General features: G+C 36.4%; 1 protein-coding gene across 3 annotated transcripts in view; it reads right to left on the reverse strand.

Annotated features, from left to right (window-relative positions):
• if (integrin subunit alpha inflated) overlaps positions 1-20916 on the reverse strand; it is a 107154-nt gene that overhangs the window by 21519 nt on the left and 64719 nt on the right. For 2 of the 3 annotated variants that reach the window (XM_012287838.2, XM_003704383.3), the window contains exon 5: positions 4672-4733. In XM_012287838.2, the coding sequence (XP_012143228.2) occupies positions 4672-4733 (62 nt within the window). Of the gene's footprint in view, positions 1-4671; positions 4734-20916 lie in introns of those variants that run through there. The other variant, XM_076532806.1, reaches the window with a different exon arrangement.

Genomic DNA, 20916 nt, shown 5'->3' on the forward strand with positions numbered 1-20916 from the left:
CCAATAAGTTTCTCCGACTTTGGAGAATGAAAGAAATCGGCCAGCATTTATGATTCGGCATAATGAAGCTGATTCTCTTTGTTGCGTTCCGAGGCTCTTCGGAAGAAATTATTTTTTGGACTCGAGGATTTTTTGGAAAGAATTATTTTAGGAGTGAACAGATATTATACTACAAAGGGTGGTTTGATATTATGCTACAAAGGGTGGTTTGATATTATACTACAAAGGGTGGTTTGATTATTATTGACACTTCGAATATTTGGATCTTTAATTACCTCAACTTCAGATATTCAGACATTTGATGTTTACTCAAGGTACAATTAAAACCCACACTATTTCCTTACAAAATATATTTCCACATTTATAATACCACATAACAATATTTTATCTTCAGTCACAAAAATTATTTTGTTATTACTTATTTAGTGTAACTAAAACTTTGATAGTAGACTTTCGTTCGAACGGAGAGTAAGATCAACCGTGAAAGATAAATCTCTATCAAAGGAGAATCTAAAATGATTTCTCGAAGCCGGAAATCCCTTAGCATTGAGATTTCACGAGAGGACCTCCCCAGAGTTATTTTCGATCGAACGAACAGAGAGATACAGGCTCGTCGAACCAGAATCGATGCGCACTCGAAGTCGTATAGATCGGTATCGGTCGGATATCAATCGATCTTGACTAGATCCTCTGTAGATCGGGGGATAACGCGCGGAACCAGGTACAACAGAGGTAGATACCAGAAGCGGCGGTTTAACGCGAAGATCGATGGTCGATTGCATACTCAATGGCGTCGAGGAGGCTTCTAAATCACCGGCCTCGAGATTTAGTGCACTCGAGGAGTTGCAGTTTGTTGTCTGGGACGATCGGTTTCACGTGAGGGCATTGAAAATGAAATACTTTGTGTCAAGTGAAAACGAAATTTCCCTAATGTCTTTGTTTAAGACTCTTCAGAGATATTAACGCTTTCCAGGGTTTTGTCTATGATGTACTAAAGAGAAGATGATAAATAGCTGTTCATTTTATTGTTTTATATAAAACTGCTCCTCTCTTATTATATTCAGTAAAATCTTAACAAATCATGAAAACAAAATTGACATGTAAATCATGATTTATGAAGTGAACAATTTTAATTATAATTATACACACGTTAATCTCTGATATCCAATTTATCTAACATACATCTAATTTGTATGATTAATTTATACATCTAATTTTTATACCTAACTTGATTTGTACAATCAACCTGATTTATGTACACATTTAACTTAATTCATATATCATTAAAATTTTATAACCAACCTCAACAGTAATGAACAAACTGAACACAAAATTTAAACATAAATTTCTTCCTCAAATCAAAGAGTTGCATTCTATAATTTTGCAAAGCTACTACCTTTAACACGTCCTATAATCCTACAAACTTTGAAAGCAATCTACGTTTCATCCATCCTGCCCCTACATATATTGCCGAACCGTAAAAAATTTAATAGCAATAAACCTTCGTAGATTATCATCAGAAAAGATTGTACGTCTTCATCCAGTCTTAAACACCCCATTAAAATTCGCCAGCGGTGACCACCAAGAAAAATGGAAAAATGGTAAGGATCGAATTTGCCTAAAATCATTGCGCGAACGTCGTTCCGAAACGTGGGTATACAGCCGAACGATTGACCGCTGGATCGCGGGGGTGGGGTATTAACATTGAATGCTGAAGCGAAGTTAGAACCGGCGAACGGACCGCGACATGCATTAAACATCTGCCATATAGCCGGACAATTCTGAATTATACATCCCCGGAGAGATAGCCGGCTGAGTGGCCGCGGAATTGTCCCACTATTTCTTTGCGGGCAATCGAAGCTGTCCCGCTGCACGATAACGCTACTCCCCTGCTCGCGGATTGGTGCCCTGTGAACGGTTCCTTGTGAAGGAGTTTCTTGCACGCCTTCAGATCGGATCGGAGTCTCTGGGTCACGCGGTTCGGGAAAAATGTGGAAAAGTTTGGAGTGTTAGCTTCAAGCGGTGGATTTAGGTCTAGGATGTAAAAAGTTAAGAAGAGGTTACAGAACCTTGAAAATTTAAGTATTTCTCAGTTTGAAGAATTTTAGACTTCCTGATTTTTAAAATAATGATAAAGTTTCAAAATCTAAGTTTGTAATTTTCAAGATTGCCTCTTCAGTTTTCTCAAAGGTCAGATTCTCTCATTTTCAAAGAAGTCTGGATTTGAACCTGAAACCTTGATCCTGAAGGTGAAATTTTGATCCAAATTGTCGCATCATTAAATCCATAGATTCCCAAATTCCTAGATCTCCAAATTCCATGATTCACATAATACTAGTTCTCTCAAGTGTTGGATCCCATTTCCCAAATTTCGAATTCGTCCCTAAACTGTCAGATCTCCAAATGAAAAATGCCTGCGCTCTCACCATATTTTCCCTATGGATCCGCTCGACCGTGTCACGTCCGTCCCGAACAAGAAGGAAATAAAACAGGACGTACCAATTTCGAATTCGTCGTACCTATTGGCCCTGATACTTATCGCGACCAAACAGAGGCCAACAAAGAAGGTATCACTCGAGGATCACGCAGGTGCATCGAACGTGTTTGCGCCCTTTAGGTGTTTCGCCGTTGGTTGAGATGCATCTCGTGCGGGGAATCGAGCTGGGGGAAAAAAAGAAGAGTTGGCCGACGCGTACGGTCCGTGGGCCATCGGGCCTCAGGATCTGCCGACGGCCAGAAAATCGAGCTTTCGACAAGACAATCGTATACGAGAGGCCGCCGATTGCCTCTTATACCCTCCTATGCACCACGAATACGAATGCGGAGGTGCGTAAGGTAGGAATTCACATTCCTGGCCATATTCGGCTCTCGCCGACCCCTCGTGTCGACTCCTAACTCTTTCAGGACGTGGCAACCGCCACAGGACACGTGGGGTTACCGTATTTATATCCACCCGGGGCCTCTGTTTACTCCGAGAGCTTTAAACAGTTAGAGGGAAAGCTCGTATTTGGACTCGCTCGTTGACTTCAATAGTTTCGAACGCTGAATTTTAATCCCCTAACACGGACCCTAGCTACACCTTTATCGCTACGATCGCAAGATTTGTGCGCTTGGCGTGTGCCGTTCCGAACCCTTTGTGGACTTAGAGGCTCAATGAAAATGTTTGCTGAAGTGGTGGGTTACATATTTTATTTTGACGACGCAGATTTTTGGGTTCAGTTAGGTTTATCTGAGCTAGTTTCATTTGGGAGGATGCTGATGAGGACTTTTGGGCGGAGCGGTTATGATGGGTTTTGGTAGGATGATGCTGATGTGGAATTTCATATGGAGTGATGTTGAGGAGTTCTGGTAGGATGATGCTGATGTGGATTTTCATATGGTGTGATGATGAGGAGTTCTTTCAGAATGATGTTGATGTGGATTTTCATATGGAGTGATGCTGATGTGAACTGTCATATGGAGTGATGCTGATGTGGACTGTCATATGGAGTGATGCTGATGTGGACTGTCATATGGAGTGATGATGAGGAGTTCTGGTAGGATGATGCTGATGTGGATTTTCATATGGAGTGATGCTGATGTGGACTGTCATATGGAGTGATGATGAGGAGTTCTTTTAAAATGATGTTGATGTGGATTTTCATATGGAGTGATGCTGATGTGGACTGTCATATGGAGTGATGCTGATGTGGACTGCCATATGGAGTGATGATGAGGAGTTCTGGTAGGATGATGCTGATGTGGATTTTCATATGGAGTGATGCTGATGTGGACTGTCATATGGAGTGATGATGAGGAGTTCTGGTAGGATGATGCTGATGTGGATTTTCATATGGAGTGATGCTGATATGGATTGTCATATGGAGTGGTGATGAGGAGTTCTTTCAGAATGATGTTGATGTGGATTTTCATATGGAGTGATGCTGATGTGGACTGTCATATGGAGTGATGATGAGGAGTTCATTCAGAATGATGTTGATGTGGATTTTCATATGGAGTGATGCTGATGTGGACTGTCATATGGAGTGATGATGAGGAGTTCATTCAGAATGATGCTGATGTGTATTTTCATATGGAGTGATGTTGATGTGGACTGTCATATGGAATGATGCTGATATGGACTGTCATATGGAGTGATGCTGATGTGGACTGTCATATGGAGTGATGATGAGGAGTTCATTCAGAATGATGCTGATGTGGATTGTCCTATGGAGTAATGATGAGAAGTTCATTCAGTATAATGTTGATGTGGATTGTTCTATAGAGTAATGATGGGAAGTTCATTCAAAATGATGCTGATGTGGACTGTCCTATAGAGTAATGATGAGAAGTTCATTCAAAATGATGCTGATGTGGACTGTCCTATAGAGTAATGATGAGGAGTTCATTCAGAATGATGCTGACATGGATTTTCATATATCATGATGATGACATCTTCATTCAAAATAATACTAATTCACTCGGACTAATATTCAACATACCTTAATCCTACCTAACCGCAAATACTACCCTATGTACCCAACAAAATTAACAACATCAAAATACTACATCTTGCAAAAATGCTAATTGCAAAGCTTCTCGACAAATTCAGTATCCAAAGTGTGCAATGAAGTTTATGAAACTTAGAGATCGAAAGGCGTCTATCTAAAAATATTTTTTCTTCGGACTTACCTTGGACATAGAAGCACCCAATCCAGCTTGACACGAACCCTGCCTATGGTATCCCCAGTACCCTGAAACGGAAACACGCAATTATATCGTATCGTCCTTCGCTGTTTCAAACAGAGACATCATATCTCGGTCGTTTCGTCTGAACGGACCCTTGCCCACGTAACGGGTGCCCCCGATAATTGAGAACGGTCTTCGAGTCGACCCTTCGTAACAATTCACGCATAATTGCATTGGGTAAATGAAAAATGATTTCGGGCGATTTAACCTGTTGACCGAATGTCACTTTTATCGCTCAACCAAAACATTTTACTAGGAAAAAATAACTTGTGATGCAAAAATTAATTGTTGGGATTTGGTCTATTTGTTTGAACTATTTTACTGTTTAGTTTCTTTTTAATTCTTTTATTAATTGAGTCTCTATTTACAGACTTAACTACTTGTTTCTAATTGTGTACATAATTTTAATTCTTTCATTTAAGTCACTGTATAAATAATTTTAATAATCTTGCTTTTGAAGTAGACTTTTAGGTTAAGGTCATTATACATATAGTTTATCTGAATTCTATTTTAAAAAACACCATTGATATTTTGTATAAAATTCTATACAATAATAATTAAAAAAAAAAAAATGTTTCCTGTTAAATTTTCCTAAAAAAAGTCCTTTCTATTAAATTTCCATATGAAACATTTTGTCCCAATTTTGTTCCTAGTTACTCCAACAAAAGCACACACGTAGTTAAACCAGTATCCCGTAACGCTTGACTGGTGTCACTATCTCTTACCACTCCAAAAGAACAAAACTGGACGCAAGTTCGATTTGTATCAAATCTAAGTATATTGGAGAAACAAGAAGCTCGAGGCGATTTCCTGGAATTCGAGAGTCTCGAACGGTAAGCCGATGGATCGATAGTTCGAATCGTGGAAAACGAATTGCGAATGCGTCACGGTGCAAGATCGATCCAGGATTAATGATGCATACATATTCCTTACGAACATGTGCAGGAGTGCGTGGCAATAGGCCTTTAAAGCGATGCCTAACTCGACTTCCTACTCGATAACTCGACATACGACCTCCCGTGTCGGGGTACAAGACGTCTCGCAAATGCGCGCGTTAAATGTTTCACCTTTGCTGACATCGGCGTCAGTTTCCCTCTGGAATTCTAACTTTTTTTTTTCCTTTCGACGATACAATCGCGAATGTTTTATTTTAGATCGCTTCTAGCGGTCGTGATTCGAATAGCTAAATTTCTGAAATGGAATTTCTACTGTTTGGTACGTGCGTGTCTCGTGTAAAGAGATAAAAATATCATGTTGTACCTTTGAACAAGTTTTGAACAGTTTTAAATAAGTTTGATATAAAACATTGATAAATAGACTGATTTTGTAAGAGCCTCAGTTATCAATTTGACTAAATAATTATTATAAATCATGTTGTACCTTTGGACAAATTTTGAACATTTTTAAAAATGAATATAATATGCAACATTGACAAATAGACTAATTTTGTGAGAGCCTCTGTTATCAATTTGACTAAATAATTATTATAAATCATGTTGTACCTTTGAACAAATTTTAAACATTTTTAAAAATGAATATAATATACAACATTGACAAATAGACTAATTTTGTAAGAGCCTCTGTTATCAATTTGATAAAATAATTATTATAAATCATGTTGCACCTTTGGACAAATTTTGAACATTTTTAAACATGAATATAATATACAACATTGATAAATAGACATATTTTGTAAGAGCCTCTGTTACCAATTTGACTAAATAATTATTATAAATCATGTTGCACCTTTGAACTAAGTTTGAACATTTTTAAAAATGAATATAATATACAACATTGATAAATAGACATATTTTGAAGGAGCCCATGATATCAATTTGACAAAATAATTATTATAAATCTCAAGTTCTATAAAAGTTCAAATCTCCTGCATTACTGATGTTTGAGACAAATCTTTAATATGTGTAAATGAGTATAATATAAGACCTTGATAAGTAGAATAATTTGTAAGTTCCCATGTCGTCAATTTGACAAAATAATTGTTATTTATATCCAGTTTTAAAAGAGCCTAAATCTCATGCGTCGTCGACCCTTCAGTCAAATCATTAACATCTCTAAATAAGTATAATATAAGACATTAATCAGTAGTATAATTTGTAAGTACTCACGTCGTTAATTTGACAAAATAATTATTATAAATTATCCAGTTCTAAAAGAGCCTAAATCTCGATGCGTCACCTTCTTGATGTTTACAAGAAGCACTAATCTAAATTGTCACTGCATAAATGAAGATGCCAACTTGAGAGTATAGAGAAGTACCTATAGAAAACTGCAGAGAAGTATAGAAAAGTACAAAAAAGTACAGAAAACTACAGAAAAGAATGAACAATCTAATTATGCGTCTAACCTAAAAAAAACAGTTCACATCGAAGAGTACAATTTCATTTTCCACTGTCCTGTTTCTTTCTGCGTGCCAGAGGCAGCCGCTGAAGTATTGTTGGTAGCCCGAAGGCAACTAAGAAACGCGGATATTTCTAGGATTGCAAAAGGGCATTCCTGCAGGCGGAAAGAGCAGATCACGGCGCTGAAGAACGGCTATAATAACCCCTCGTTTTTCTCGATGACACGTAATTGCCGCCGCAGCACGTGAAATAGCGTATCAGTCGCGGATAAAACGGTCTCTGTCAAACTCGTACTCACAAAGGCGTCGAGAGTCTCGAACTGGTTCGGCTGAGTGAAAAACGGGAAATTATAGGAAATCTCGAGCTGGCGGTCGCGAGAAAAATACTCATCACAACAGCACGGTCGTAGAGTGAAATTGATAACTGCGGAAAAAAGTCGATCTTTGATGAATTATTTATTGGAGGAAGATGGAATACAATGCACTTGGTTGCCGTGACTGTTTTACGAATTAACGCGAATGGAAGAATGGGATAATTTTATGATGAATTGTGTACGAAATTTGTACGAATAGATTACCTACTGATTCTATAAATTTCGCTACTTTATTTTAGTTTTTTATTTAGCTTTATTTTGTGCGTCTTGCTTCTTTAGTATTTAATAGAATTTCTGAACTTGGTAGAAAATGGATAACGGTTAGGTTAGGTTAGGAGTTAAGTAGGAGTTAGGTTAGGTTAGGTTAGGAGTTCATTAGGAGTTAGGTTAGGTTAGGAGTTAGAAGAATTTGTACGAATAGGTTACGTACTGATTCTATAAATTTCGCTACTTTATTTTAGCTTTTTATTTAGCTTTATTTTGTGCACCTTGCTTCCTTAGTATTCAACAGAATACTAATAGAATTTCTAAACTTGGTAGAAAATGGATAACGGTTAGGTTAGGTTAAGAGACATTGAAGTGTTAAACGCAGGGTACACTAAGATATCAAATAAAAATGAAAAAATAAGAAACACGAGAATCGCATTTAGTTTTATGACAGGAGAAACATGATCATAAATTAACCGTTTGAATAGGGTGGTAAAATTACGAGGCGAACGTGTCACGTTGGTAAAACGACAAACTTTTAATTCAAACAAATGTACAAGGAAAAAGTTTCAAAGGTATACTGTCATATATTTATTACTCTCCCTACATTCTTTTATTCCAATAAAAAATTTCTATTATACTATTTGAAGAGAAGATTAATGAAGAGTACAAGTTTGCACATATAAAGAATCTCCGTTCGCGTATAATTATTAATGGACCGATAGTTAATAATAAGCAAGGCTGATACGCAAGGTGGATCACACGATTGCTGCCGGAAAGATTAATCTCGGTCTGACACTTAACATTAGCATCAATAAGCTGCGCCACCCGTCAAAGCTGTGCGAACGTCATCGCAACGAGTTGCTGCCATTAACCGACAATCAGCCATTATCAGTGAGCACGAATAACAAAACCTTCGTTTGCTATTCCACGGTAAATTCGCCATTAGCTCATCAAGATTACCGATAATTACTTCCCATCGTTTATTCTAATTTATGAGGAATCAAAAAGAGATACGATTCTGAGAGTTCAATCTCTTTATTCAGATTCAGTATTTTCAGCTAAATTTAGGTTGTGAATGAACCATCAGCGAATTAAATATTAGTTGTCTGGTTACTGCAACTGATTAATCGGGAGTCACTGAACCTTCGCCTTGTTTTGCCTCTGTATGCACATTTTATCTTTCAATTGACTGAAAATATTCTTGTGCAATCTTTAGTTCAAACGAAATGTTCTTTTCGTTCAGTTAATTCAGTTTTGGTGTTCAATGGTATTGTTCAATGATGAGAAAGTTTGAGGTTAAGCATCTGGAAATTTATTTTGTCAAAATGTTAGTTCAATGTTATAACTTAATACTGTTGAAGTAAATTGCTTTATAGATACTATTAGATAAATAAAATTGGATATTGCTATACTAATGCACATATTCTGTATTTATATTTAAAAAGTGTAGTTTGAAGTTCTCCATCCAAAAGAAGGTTACCTCTACATCACATAATTTCAATAACTAGCTACATTTTATAGCTACATTTTTAAATATACATACGAACATTTCATAACAAATTTCCCTCTCATATTCCTACAAACATTTAGCATTTAACTCCAGGGCTTTGCAAGTTAGCTTACGAATGCTACCTCACAAAATACCAATAAGTAGTCACGCAACAATTTCCCCCATTCTTATTTCTCCCCAGCAAGTTCTATATATTTAAATTAATAGGTCCCAACAATGTGACCATTTCTTACCTGCCTCTCTAAAAGACTATTAAAACCACTGGCAAAGTAGCATAGCGATTCAGCGAGCATCGTTTGAACGGAGTTCGTGAACCGCGAGATCTGTGGTGTGCAAGGCAGTAAGAAAACAACATGTGTATGGGAGAATATCCGGTGGGATCCCCATACAGCAGGACCATGCCTTCTTCTACATGGCCACGTACCACGTACATACGTTATGAGCACGACGAAGGGGCCCTGACGGCCGATCGGTCACTTTGGACGAGCTGCCAGTCACGCAATTACATCAATCGGTCGTTGACGACGATCCAGCCGTGTCGAGCAAGGAAAAAAGGAGTCTCGAAGCCCGCCATCGATCGGCGCCGCCGTTTTCTTCGCGTGCATGCGAATGCGATCTCGACACAAACTTTTTAACACTATTCCTGATTTTCTATTCAACTTACGTTGTATGCTAAAATTACTGGCTAACTTTTTGGTCATTTTGTGGGGGGTTTACCTTGAAATTGTGGTGCAGATGGAGACAATTATAGCTCTATTTTTACTCCTGAGGGTAGGGGTGGGACTTCACTTCTTAGATCCTCTGTTACTTTTGGTACTTTTCACAATTTGGGAGATTTTGGTATTAAGAATTATTAAGAATTATTGTGTGGTCAAATGTGTAGAATAGCTAGGTTAGGTTTTATGTATGTTTGTACTCAAGAGGTCAAGATGGAGTTTTGTAGTATTTTGATTATTTTATTTTGTGGAAGCTTGAGTCTTGTTATATGATCCCATAGCTGTACTTGATGCATATATTTTTCAATACAAATTTGAATTTAAATATTTTGACAATCCTGTGAATGAAATTCCTAACCTCTAAATTTGCAAGCTTGTAAATTCAAAAGTGTCCAAATTCTTAACTCACAAACTATGTCAAAATGACTACCTCTCTACCTAAAATTCTAAACACGAAACTTTGCAAATTTCAAAATACTCCACTCTAAATTTCTAAACTCCAAGTGATTTCTAAGCAAATTTAAAACTGCATCCACCCTCTACAAATAAATATATTTGAAATGCAAGCAGAGTGATTCAAGGGTTCGTATTTCTGCCTCCACATCTCTTATTTTTAACGAAAAAGGAAAAAACATAACATGCGAGACGACAAAGGGCAGGTTCGATTAGATAATATCTTCGTCGATCTATTTATAATCCCCGGTGTCTCGATGCTTTGCAAGGGTGCTATTCTTGTCAGTAAGAGAGTGCTCTGCACTCGAACTTGGATCCGCGACAAGTGCCACCAAAGTGTTTTCGTACAGAAAGTGCTGTTGAAAGTAAGCAAACGAACACTACTTTCAGACCATACAATTACATCCTTCTCTCGACGTACAAACACGAGTTGCTTGCAAATTGTGGTTTATTTATGCAAATGTCTTGGGAACTTAGTAAAAGCAGAGTTTCTAAAGAATCATAAACGTTGTCTGTCAAAACATATTTTCGATTAAAAATGTTTTAACACACTATTATAATGGTTGTATTATTTAATCATTGTTAAAGTAGGAGAATAGACAAAGTTTAAATAATGTTGGTATTATATGAAAATAATGTTTGTGGCAATATTTTAACACTGTTATATTGTATTATTTAGTCATTATTGAAACAGGATAATAGACAAAGTTTAAATAATGTTGGTATTATATGAAAATAATGTTTGTGGCAATATTTTAACACTGTTATGTTGTATTATTTAGTCATTATTGAAACAGGATAATAGACAAAGTTTAAATAATGTTGGTATTATATGAAAATAATTTTTATGGCAATCTTAAGATTTTATGACAACTTCTTCCTCTAAAATTTATAAAATATTTGGAAAATAAAATACATGCAAAATAGTTCAATATCACCTATGTTGTAAAATATAAATTGATGACAAAAAATATAAATTGACAACAAAAAATATAAATAGATGACAAAAAATATAAATTGACCACAAGAAATATAAACTGATAACAAAAAATATAAATAGACAACAAAAAATATGAATTGATAAAAAAAGTTACTAAATAAAAATTATACAAATTATTAAAAATTATGTATCATGTATTAGAATACTTAAAAATGAATACATTATAAAAATATAATATTTGGAACTGAATGTACTGTATATGTTTGACGACAATTACTGTAGCACAAGATTGAAAGTAATTCTCAATTTGATTTTGGAGAATGAAATTAGAATGGTACAGTGAAAACACTCGTGATGTGTGATGCTTAATCGAGTTACACGGAATGAATGGCGCTACTGTAATTCTGATTCCTTGTAAACGTGTGGGAGTGTTGACGTGCGGTATCCTCTCTATCGAAATTATACTTTCGGTGATAAATTCGAACGGATCTGAAAATAAATTTAGAGGTGGCTGAAGAACGGCGAAACTATATTTCAAGTTTCTAAATAAAGAATAAGTTAAAAAATCTTGTTTCTATAAATTCCTGTACCTTTCAAGATAAGATATAATTTTTTAGAAAAGATAATTTTAAAGAAAAAGAACAAATTTTCAAAGTAAAAATTAGCCCTCTATTTTTTCTTATATAAAATTTAAAAAGTAAATGGACATTTACAAAGTCAGGAAAATGACATCTCGATGATCCTGAAGAACCTTGCAAGAACGAGGACGTCGCAAAAGAAATTAAGTTTATCTTGCTCGAGCAATTCCAAGCGCCCGTTGAACGCGTTCGCTGCAATAAAATTGCAATAAGCGTGGATCGTTCTGATTGCGACAAGGAATTCAAGATCTTGTCACCGGCATTCTTGCCCCTAATAATTTGTCCACGAAGAAAACGCTGGTAATTGTTATTGACCCTGCCAAATATTTGGGTGCATCAGCGACAGACTGTTCAGTGTTGGAGATGTATTGGATTTAGGGACTTTTAGAAATCAGAGAGCAGAAATTTGGAGACGTGGAAATTTAGGAAATTTAAAATTTGGAAATTTGAGATTTCGGAGATTGGAAATTTGGAAAATTGAGAAGTTCGTAAAATTTACAAATAAGAAAGAGTAGAAATTTGCAAATGTGAGAATTCGGGGTTTTGAAAATTTGAAAGCTTACAATCTCCTAATTTATCAAACTCGCATTTCGAAAGAAACAAAACATGAAATTTCGAAACAATCGGTGGTGAGAAGATAGAGTAGCAGTTCGGTAACGCGATCGTAATTCAAGCAGGATCAAGTGTTAATTGGCCTTGTTAGAACGGTGCTGAGTTAGTAGCCTCAGGCAATGGCGCCTTCTAATTACAATTTTTTCTCGGTCTCACCGACTACTTTGACGAGTGGGCGGCTTTCATCGAGGAATGCAGTTGCTGCAATTCATTGCCACTTTCACCCAGCGTCAATGTTTCTGCCACTTGTCGCGCATCTCAAATATGCTCTACGTTTATTGTCTGAATGTTGTCTAACTGCTGATGACTTGCCATCAGCAGACATCGCCATAACCGAGGAAATATTCTCAGAACTTGATAAGGATTTTAACCCGACACGACGACTGACAAATTAGCGTTTAATTGAACTCATTGATTTGAAAGTAAGACAAATTTATTCTGGTTCATACATATATGGTACATGTAATTTGGATGAGAAAGAGAAGAGGAGAAGACAAGTTTCATGATGTTTGTGATATGAATCCGTGTAATAGATGATAATTCCCTGCGTTTGGGGCTCTATAGGTGGAACAAGGTGGGACGCAAATAGTAATTCAGTAGTAAATTTCAAACATCTACATTTCTAAATTCCTACAATCTAAAACTTCTTAAATGCAAACATTATAACAGTGCATCGGTTCTACTACAATTTCAGCAACCTAACCGGGGAATTATGCATCAGGGAATTAAGAAACAACCTAAAGAAAAGAGGAAACAGTTTTTAACGCCAAATTAGGATAAAATCACAGTCCGTTTATTTAAAAGGGAGCGTTAGAGAACTGGACACCGTAATAACAGACCGATTTCCGTGGAATCGCGATCTCGAGAAGGATGGATCAAACACGTTCTACACTGTAATCACTGCCTTAACTCGCTGAAGGAAACGTACACACGAGCATGAATCATAAATGTCGTGCATGCCTCTTGAAGACCTCCATCGTGGCTCTAAAAGCACTTTTTAGTAGCGCTCGAGCGTCCTCGTTTTTTTATCCTTGCAGTATACTTAACACTTTGCAGACCATTAGTCGATCGTTCGATTTTTCTTCAGGTTGAATGTACGTGTATTGAACATGTTAATTCTGCTTTGTTCGGTTTTATTGGTTTGTGTACGTTCAGGTAGCTTTCGAACGAGAGAAGGAAATGATATTTTGCACTTTGAATATTAACTTTACATAATACTTGTATTAATTTAAAATATGTAATGTATAATTTTTATGTTTATGCAGGAAGAAATTTTTATGAAGAAAAATTAATAGGTTAATTTTTGTAAATAAGTTGAAATTTATTTTTATGAATAAGTATTTTATTTTATAAGTTGAAATTTGTTTTTGTAATAAGTTATAATTTTTATAAATATTTGAAATGTTATGCATATATTGAGTATCATATTTAAATATTAATAAAATATAATTTTTAATGATATTAAATTTGAAACCCAAAGAATTAAATACTTTCTAATATTGAAAGTAGAGGATCAATTTGAATGCAAATTGAAATAATGACATGTGGAATAATATCTTTTTGTTCCAATTGACATGTTTTCTACAACGAACGTTGAAATGCGAACTGTAATTTGTACATTTTGAAACAGTACTTATTGAAACCTGTCGCTGTAAAAATGTGGTAATTGCATATTTATGCTGACATAGGTGTTACCGCCAGTACTTCGCGGCAAGCGGAAACGTACACGTGAGTAAATGTACAGAAATAAAAATTACGTAGTCTCAGATGTTTGTGAATATCTGTCGTGCAAGTGGAATACGAACGGACAATGGGGCACTGAATATCTAAATTTTTATTTTTGTAGTATTCTTGGATGCACTAGTTACATAATTATATACTATACCAGACATTTAGTATTTGCTTACTAAATGTTTCTATTTGCAAATTGTGTAACTGTTCTATTTATACAATTGTACTTTTTTTGTTGACAACATTGTTGATGAAATTAAATAGGCAAAAAATCAAAGATGTCAATGTGTAACTAAAAATTTTTTGTAATTTTACAAATGTTTAAAAGGAACTGAAAATTTGAAATTTTTATCAATACAATTTTAATGCAAAGAATTGTTACAATTTAACCTTGTAGTAGATCAAGAATTTAGAACACGTCGATTTGATATTAACTGGATAGTGGTTACACAAGATCTTGATAAATCAAATACCGATTTCCGATCATCCTTGAATTCGTAACAGAGCTACCTTTGTTCACAGTAGCAATTGAAAATCAATGTGCAATGACGTGGATAGATTGAAAATCTATTTACTCAAGAAAAAAACACTTCAAGAGATTTTTTAACATTCGTCTACTTATTAGAAGACGCACCATGTGCGGCCTATACATTTGCAACACACTGTGTCCCATTTATCTCTGACGCACCATATGTGTCATCACCTGTGACACACCGTATGCGTCCTATACACTTGAGACACACTGACACAATTTATCTGTGACGCACCATATGTGTCATCATCAGAGACGCACCGTATGCGTCTTTATTTAAGACGTACTTGTGGATCCTACTTCTCTATGACGCACCTTGTGTGTCATATACTGTGTCATTATCAAATGAATAGCACATATAAGGTGCGATATGTAGGTCCATACCTATAGTTCCATAAGACCTATATGGATCACATATGTTCATAGCACATATATGATTTGACATATAAGTCCTATGAACCCATATGAATCACATATGTTCATAGCACCTATATGATCTCACATATAAGTCCTATGAACCTATATGGATCACATATGTTCATAGCACCTATATGATCTCACATATAAGTCCTATGAACCTATATGGATCACATATGTTCATAGTACCTATATGGTCTTCCACATATGTCATGACCATATAGGAATAGACATACATGTAACAATCTAGGACTCCAGGAACCTAGAAGCATAAGGGTTTCCATGTACTATAATATAAATATCTAGCAGAGGTATAGGAGCACTATAACAAATTATATTACACAGTGCATATAATTAAAAATAGTCAACAATAAAACGAACGAGGAAAAAGTTTGCCTTCAATATCTTATCACAGTCGCACAAACAGAATCCCACGTAACTTATCAATAACGAATACCAACGATAATTCACGAAACGAAGGAAGGAAAAAATGTTGACATCCACGCGAATACGTGAAGAATGATGGACGTGTGAGCTCATCGTCCAGAAATTCCGCGTCGAGCAATTAAACAATTTGTAAGAGCGAAGCGAACGGGGAGCACTTTGCTGTCGCTTTTCTCGAGAATCGTAGTGGCGCGTTTTTAGCGTTAGATCGCTTATGATCACGTCGTGGTGGTCGTGCGGTTACGTCGTTCCTCTTTGCTATCGCTCGTTGTTCCATCGCTGCCTTTTCTGGCCAAGAGTCGCTTCGCTTGTTTCTACTCTGTCCTCTCTTGTCCGTCTTCGTCTTCCATTTGTCGGCGTTCACAATGTCATAGGTATCCTTGTCCTCTCTCGCAGCTGCGTTATTTGCGGACATTCCATTAACCAATTCGAGGACAGGGTCGTCTTATTACCAGAACATCCTCGGAAACTGCAATCTTTTTTTTCTTTGTATATCGTTGGACTCATTTCTTTACGTTGCCAATTTTAAGCGTTACGTATGTACCATCTTATTTTGCTGTTTACGTGCCATCTTATTTTTTTGGTATGGTTTTAGCTTTATAGGTGGTGTATCTTGGGGAGATAGGATTATGATGTGTTATAAATGAATAGAATGCATAAGATAGGTTATATGGATCTATATATCCAGATCTCTATATGGACAGATATCTGTACTTCGAGTTATTAATGTTATCATAATGTTATAATGGATCTCTACACCCCTAAGTCAAACCCTTAGCATTTCTAGATTCAGGTGCTTTAAGATCTCTATGCATCCAGTTCTCTGTGGTCTAGGATCTACACATCCCCAGAACCTGTGTTGCAAGATCTCTATGTCATCAGATCCCTACATTCCCAAATCTCTGCAACTCCGAATCTCTATGTCATCAAATCTCCACATCCTCGTATTCCTCACATCCCTAGTTCCCTATGTCCCGAGTTCTCCACATCCCCATATTCCTCACATCCCTACTTCCCTATGTCCCGAGTTCTCCACATTCTCATATTCCTCACATCTCTACTTCCCTATGTCCCGAGTTCTCCACATCCCCATATTCCTCACATTCCTAGTTCCCTACGTTCCAAGATCTCTACATCCCCATATTCCTCACGTCCCTACTTCCCTATGTCCGGAGTTCTCCACATTCCCATATTCCTCACATCCCTATTTCCCTATGTCCCGAGTTCTCCACATCCCCGTATTCCTCACATCCCTATTTCCCTATGTCCCGAGTTCTCCACATCCCCATATTCCTCACATCCCTAGTTCCCTATGTCCCGAGTTCTCCACATTCCCATATTCCTCACATCCCTATTTCCCTATGTGCCGAGTTCTCCACATCCCCGTATTCCTCACATCCCTAGTTCCCTATGTCCCGAGTTCTCCACATTTCCATATTCCTCACATCCCTAGTTCCCTATGTCCCGAGTTCTCCACATTCCCATATTCCTCACATCCCTACTTCCCTATGTTCCAAAATCTCCACACCCCTAATTCCACACATCCCCTCCTCCACACATGTCCACATCTCTTACGTCCTCAAACTCTCATTCTCCAAAACTCTCCACACCTTCATATCCCTACATTTCTGTAATCCCCTCATACCAAATCCTCAAATCGCCATATTTCTATAATACCAAAGTCTCCATCCACATATCCATATATCCACATATCATTTTATCCACATTACTGTATCATTTGAAACCTCCATCCCAGCCTAACTTCCATCCTCAAACTACTATTGTATAAACGAATACCGTATCTTTGAACCTTGTTATAAAACAGAAATAAAAGTATCTCCAACGATAAGTACTTTCCTTGTTTGCTTTCGCAAATATAGAGATATTAAGAATGCCACGGTGATTATTGGGCATAAATAACAGGACTGTGTCATTTAATTTAAAACGTATTTATAGAATTTCATGGAAGCAAGTACAAGATACCTTATACGGTTTCTTTGTAAATGCTGACAAATAATGTTATCTGGTTTGGGAGAAAAGATTGCAAGGCGATGACGTTATTCTTGAACAATACTGGAATTGGAATTGTATGATAGTAATACATAAGTATCGAGCTGGTCTAAATACATGCATAATGTGGTTATGGTGACTAGACCAAAGTATAACTGTGTTAGTTACTGCTTACTTCATTTTTATATAGTTCTAAATTTAAAAATTTATAAAATCATAAATTCTTTTGCCTTAAAACTTGTCGTACAAAAAAGTATTAAGATTCTCGAATTTCTAACTTGATAATAATTAAAATAAATAAGTGTAAATTTGACAACAAATATTTCTATATGAATCACTCAGAACGTAACATAACCTACAAACTATTAAATTACTAACTTTGATAAACTGTAAGTACTTTAATAATATTAGTCTACACTTAATTTTTTGAATAATCAGTCCAAATAAAAATAGCTGTGTACATCTATTTCTAAATCCATCAATGAACAAATTATATATCTACAATTTATAAAAACGCCATAAATAAAAAAAATTATAAATGAAAAAACATCACGTAATGAAATTACAAAGCTTCTAAAATATAGAAGACTCGCTTCTAAAAATTTTTACTTTAATATGAAAGAGAGTAACAGCCTGGCCCCGTTGCCAGAATAATTCTCTACATAGCACATCTTTTCGTTCACGAAAGATGATTGACCGGAAAGACTTCCGAAACATCTAAACAACGTGGGAGACACGATACTGTGCCAAGTAAGTAAAAATAACTTCTGAAATCTGCGTTCGGTGATAAGTGACAGATAACAGAAAAGTGCACTGCATTCCAAAGAAAATTATCTTCGGACATTGATACCAACATTATCGCAAGGAACAGAGGAAAGTGCATTCCTAACGATGCACTTGGACCAGCATTGTCTAGTCATGTTTCAGATAATTTCTTACGGAAATATCTTTGAGTGATGAATATTCACTTTCTTAGATTTATTATTTAATGTGAATTTTGAGTGACGTTCGACGGTAAAATTTTAGAATTTTTCAAATCATTTCAAAATTCACAAATTTCCACGTTTCTAGATTTCCAAATCCTCAAATTTCCACATTTCTAGTTCTCCAAATTCTCAAATTTCCAAATTTCTAAATTTCTAAATTCCCAAATTCCCAAATTTCTAAATTTCTAAATTTCCAAATTCTCAAATTCCCAAATTTCGAGATCCCCAAATTCTCAAATTCCCAAATTTCTAGATCCCCAAATACTCAAATTCCCAAATTTCTAAATTCCCAAATTTCTAGATCCCCAAACTTTCAAATTCCCAAATTTCGAGATCCCCAAACCCTCAAATTTCCAAATTTCTAAATTCCCAAATTTCTAGTTCCCCAAACTCTCAAATTACCAAATTTCTAGATCCCCAAATTCTCAAATTCCCAAATTTCTAAATTCCCAAATTTCTAGATCCCCAAACTCTCAAATTCCCAAATTTCTAAAACCCCAAATCCCCAAATTCCCAAATTTCTAAAACCCCAAACTCTCAAATTCCCAAATTTCTAAATTCCCAAATTTCTAGTTCCCCAAACTCTCAAATTCCCAAATTTCTAAAACCCCAAATCCCCAAATTCCCAAATTTCTAAAACCCCAAACTCTCAAATTCCCAAATTTCTAAATTCCCAAATTTCTAGTTCCCCAAACTCTCAAATTCCCAAATTTCTAAAACCCCAAATCCCCAAATTCCCAAATTTCCAGATCCCCTAGAAAATACCCTACCACCCTTCCCACCCATCCTACTCCTTCCTACATAGTTTTCCACTTCACCTAACCTAGAAACTAGACATTTAAATCATCGTGAAACAAGCAACCGTGCAGCACGAAAATCGATACGTCTTTTGTCATTAAAACGCCAGAGCGTAGCTGCACGAACGACAGGAAATATCCTGTTACCAAGCGTATTTATGGTCACCATAGTCCGAGGACACGGCCACATGTCGCTTTGGATCCTTGTCCCCGTTGGAGGAAATTCGTCCCGTGGGATTTCTCAAAGGACGTACATACGATTTACCTCTCGAGACAAGGAGCTCGCCGGGATACACGCAAGAGACACCGAGTTCTCAGATTCGAGACGCTGTTTATAACTGTTTATAGTGGCGGAGCACAGTCAAAGTGTTTCCCTCGACATCTTTTTTTTTCTTATAAACTCGAGCTAAGTTGGGAACGAGCACGAGGCTCACTACATAAATTTTGGAAGCGCTTCGATTCGAGTGGCGATGGTGGCTTCTGGACTTGGAAATTATGATGGCTTCGGGGATGCTTTATTTGTATGTTTCTTTTAGGGAAGTTGACGTTGTATTTTTATTTTGAAAGTTGAATGGGGATTGGAATTCTTTTAGAATTTGAAGTTAGAGAATTAATTTCAAGTTTGTATATTCAATAATGGTCTTCTGTATGAATGATACAAATTGTGTCCTGTTTATGTGTGACGCACCATATGTGTCATTACCTATGACACACCGTATGCGTCCTATACACATCAAGACACACTGTGTCTTATTTATTTCTGACGCACCATATGTGTCATTACATGTGACACACCGTATGCGTCCTATAAACTTGAGACACACTGTGACACAATTTATCTGTGACGCACCATATGTGTCATCACCTGTGACATATCGTATGCGTCCCATACACTTGTGCTACACTGTAATACAATTTATCTGTGACGCACCATATGTGTCATTACCTGTGACACACCGTATGCGTCCTATAAACTTCAGACGCACTGTGACTCAATTTATCTGTGACGCACCATATGTGTCATCATCATAATGTTACAAATTAATGATACAAATTGTGTCCTGTTTATGTGTGAAGCACCATATGTGTCATTACCTGTGACACACCGTATGCGTCCTATAAACTTCAGACGCACTGTGACACAATTTATCTGTGACGCACCATATGAGTCATTACTTGTGACACACCGTATGCGTCCTATAAGCTTGAGACGTACTGTGACACAATTTATCTGTGATGTACCTTATGTGTCATTATCATAATGTTACAAATTAATGATACAAGTTGTGTGCTGTTTATCTGTGACGCACCATATGTGTCATCATCATAATGCTACAAATTAATGATACAAGTTAAAAATTGAACAGCCAACTTATTTTACCTGTCTCAAACTTGTTCATATCCTACCAACAAAAATCTCTCAAGTAAAATAATTCATTCTACCATCAGTTGAGACAAA

This window comes from Megachile rotundata, chromosome 6 (assembly GCF_050947335.1).
Source record: "Megachile rotundata isolate GNS110a chromosome 6, iyMegRotu1, whole genome shotgun sequence".
NCBI lineage: Eukaryota > Metazoa > Arthropoda > Insecta > Hymenoptera > Megachilidae > Megachile > Megachile rotundata.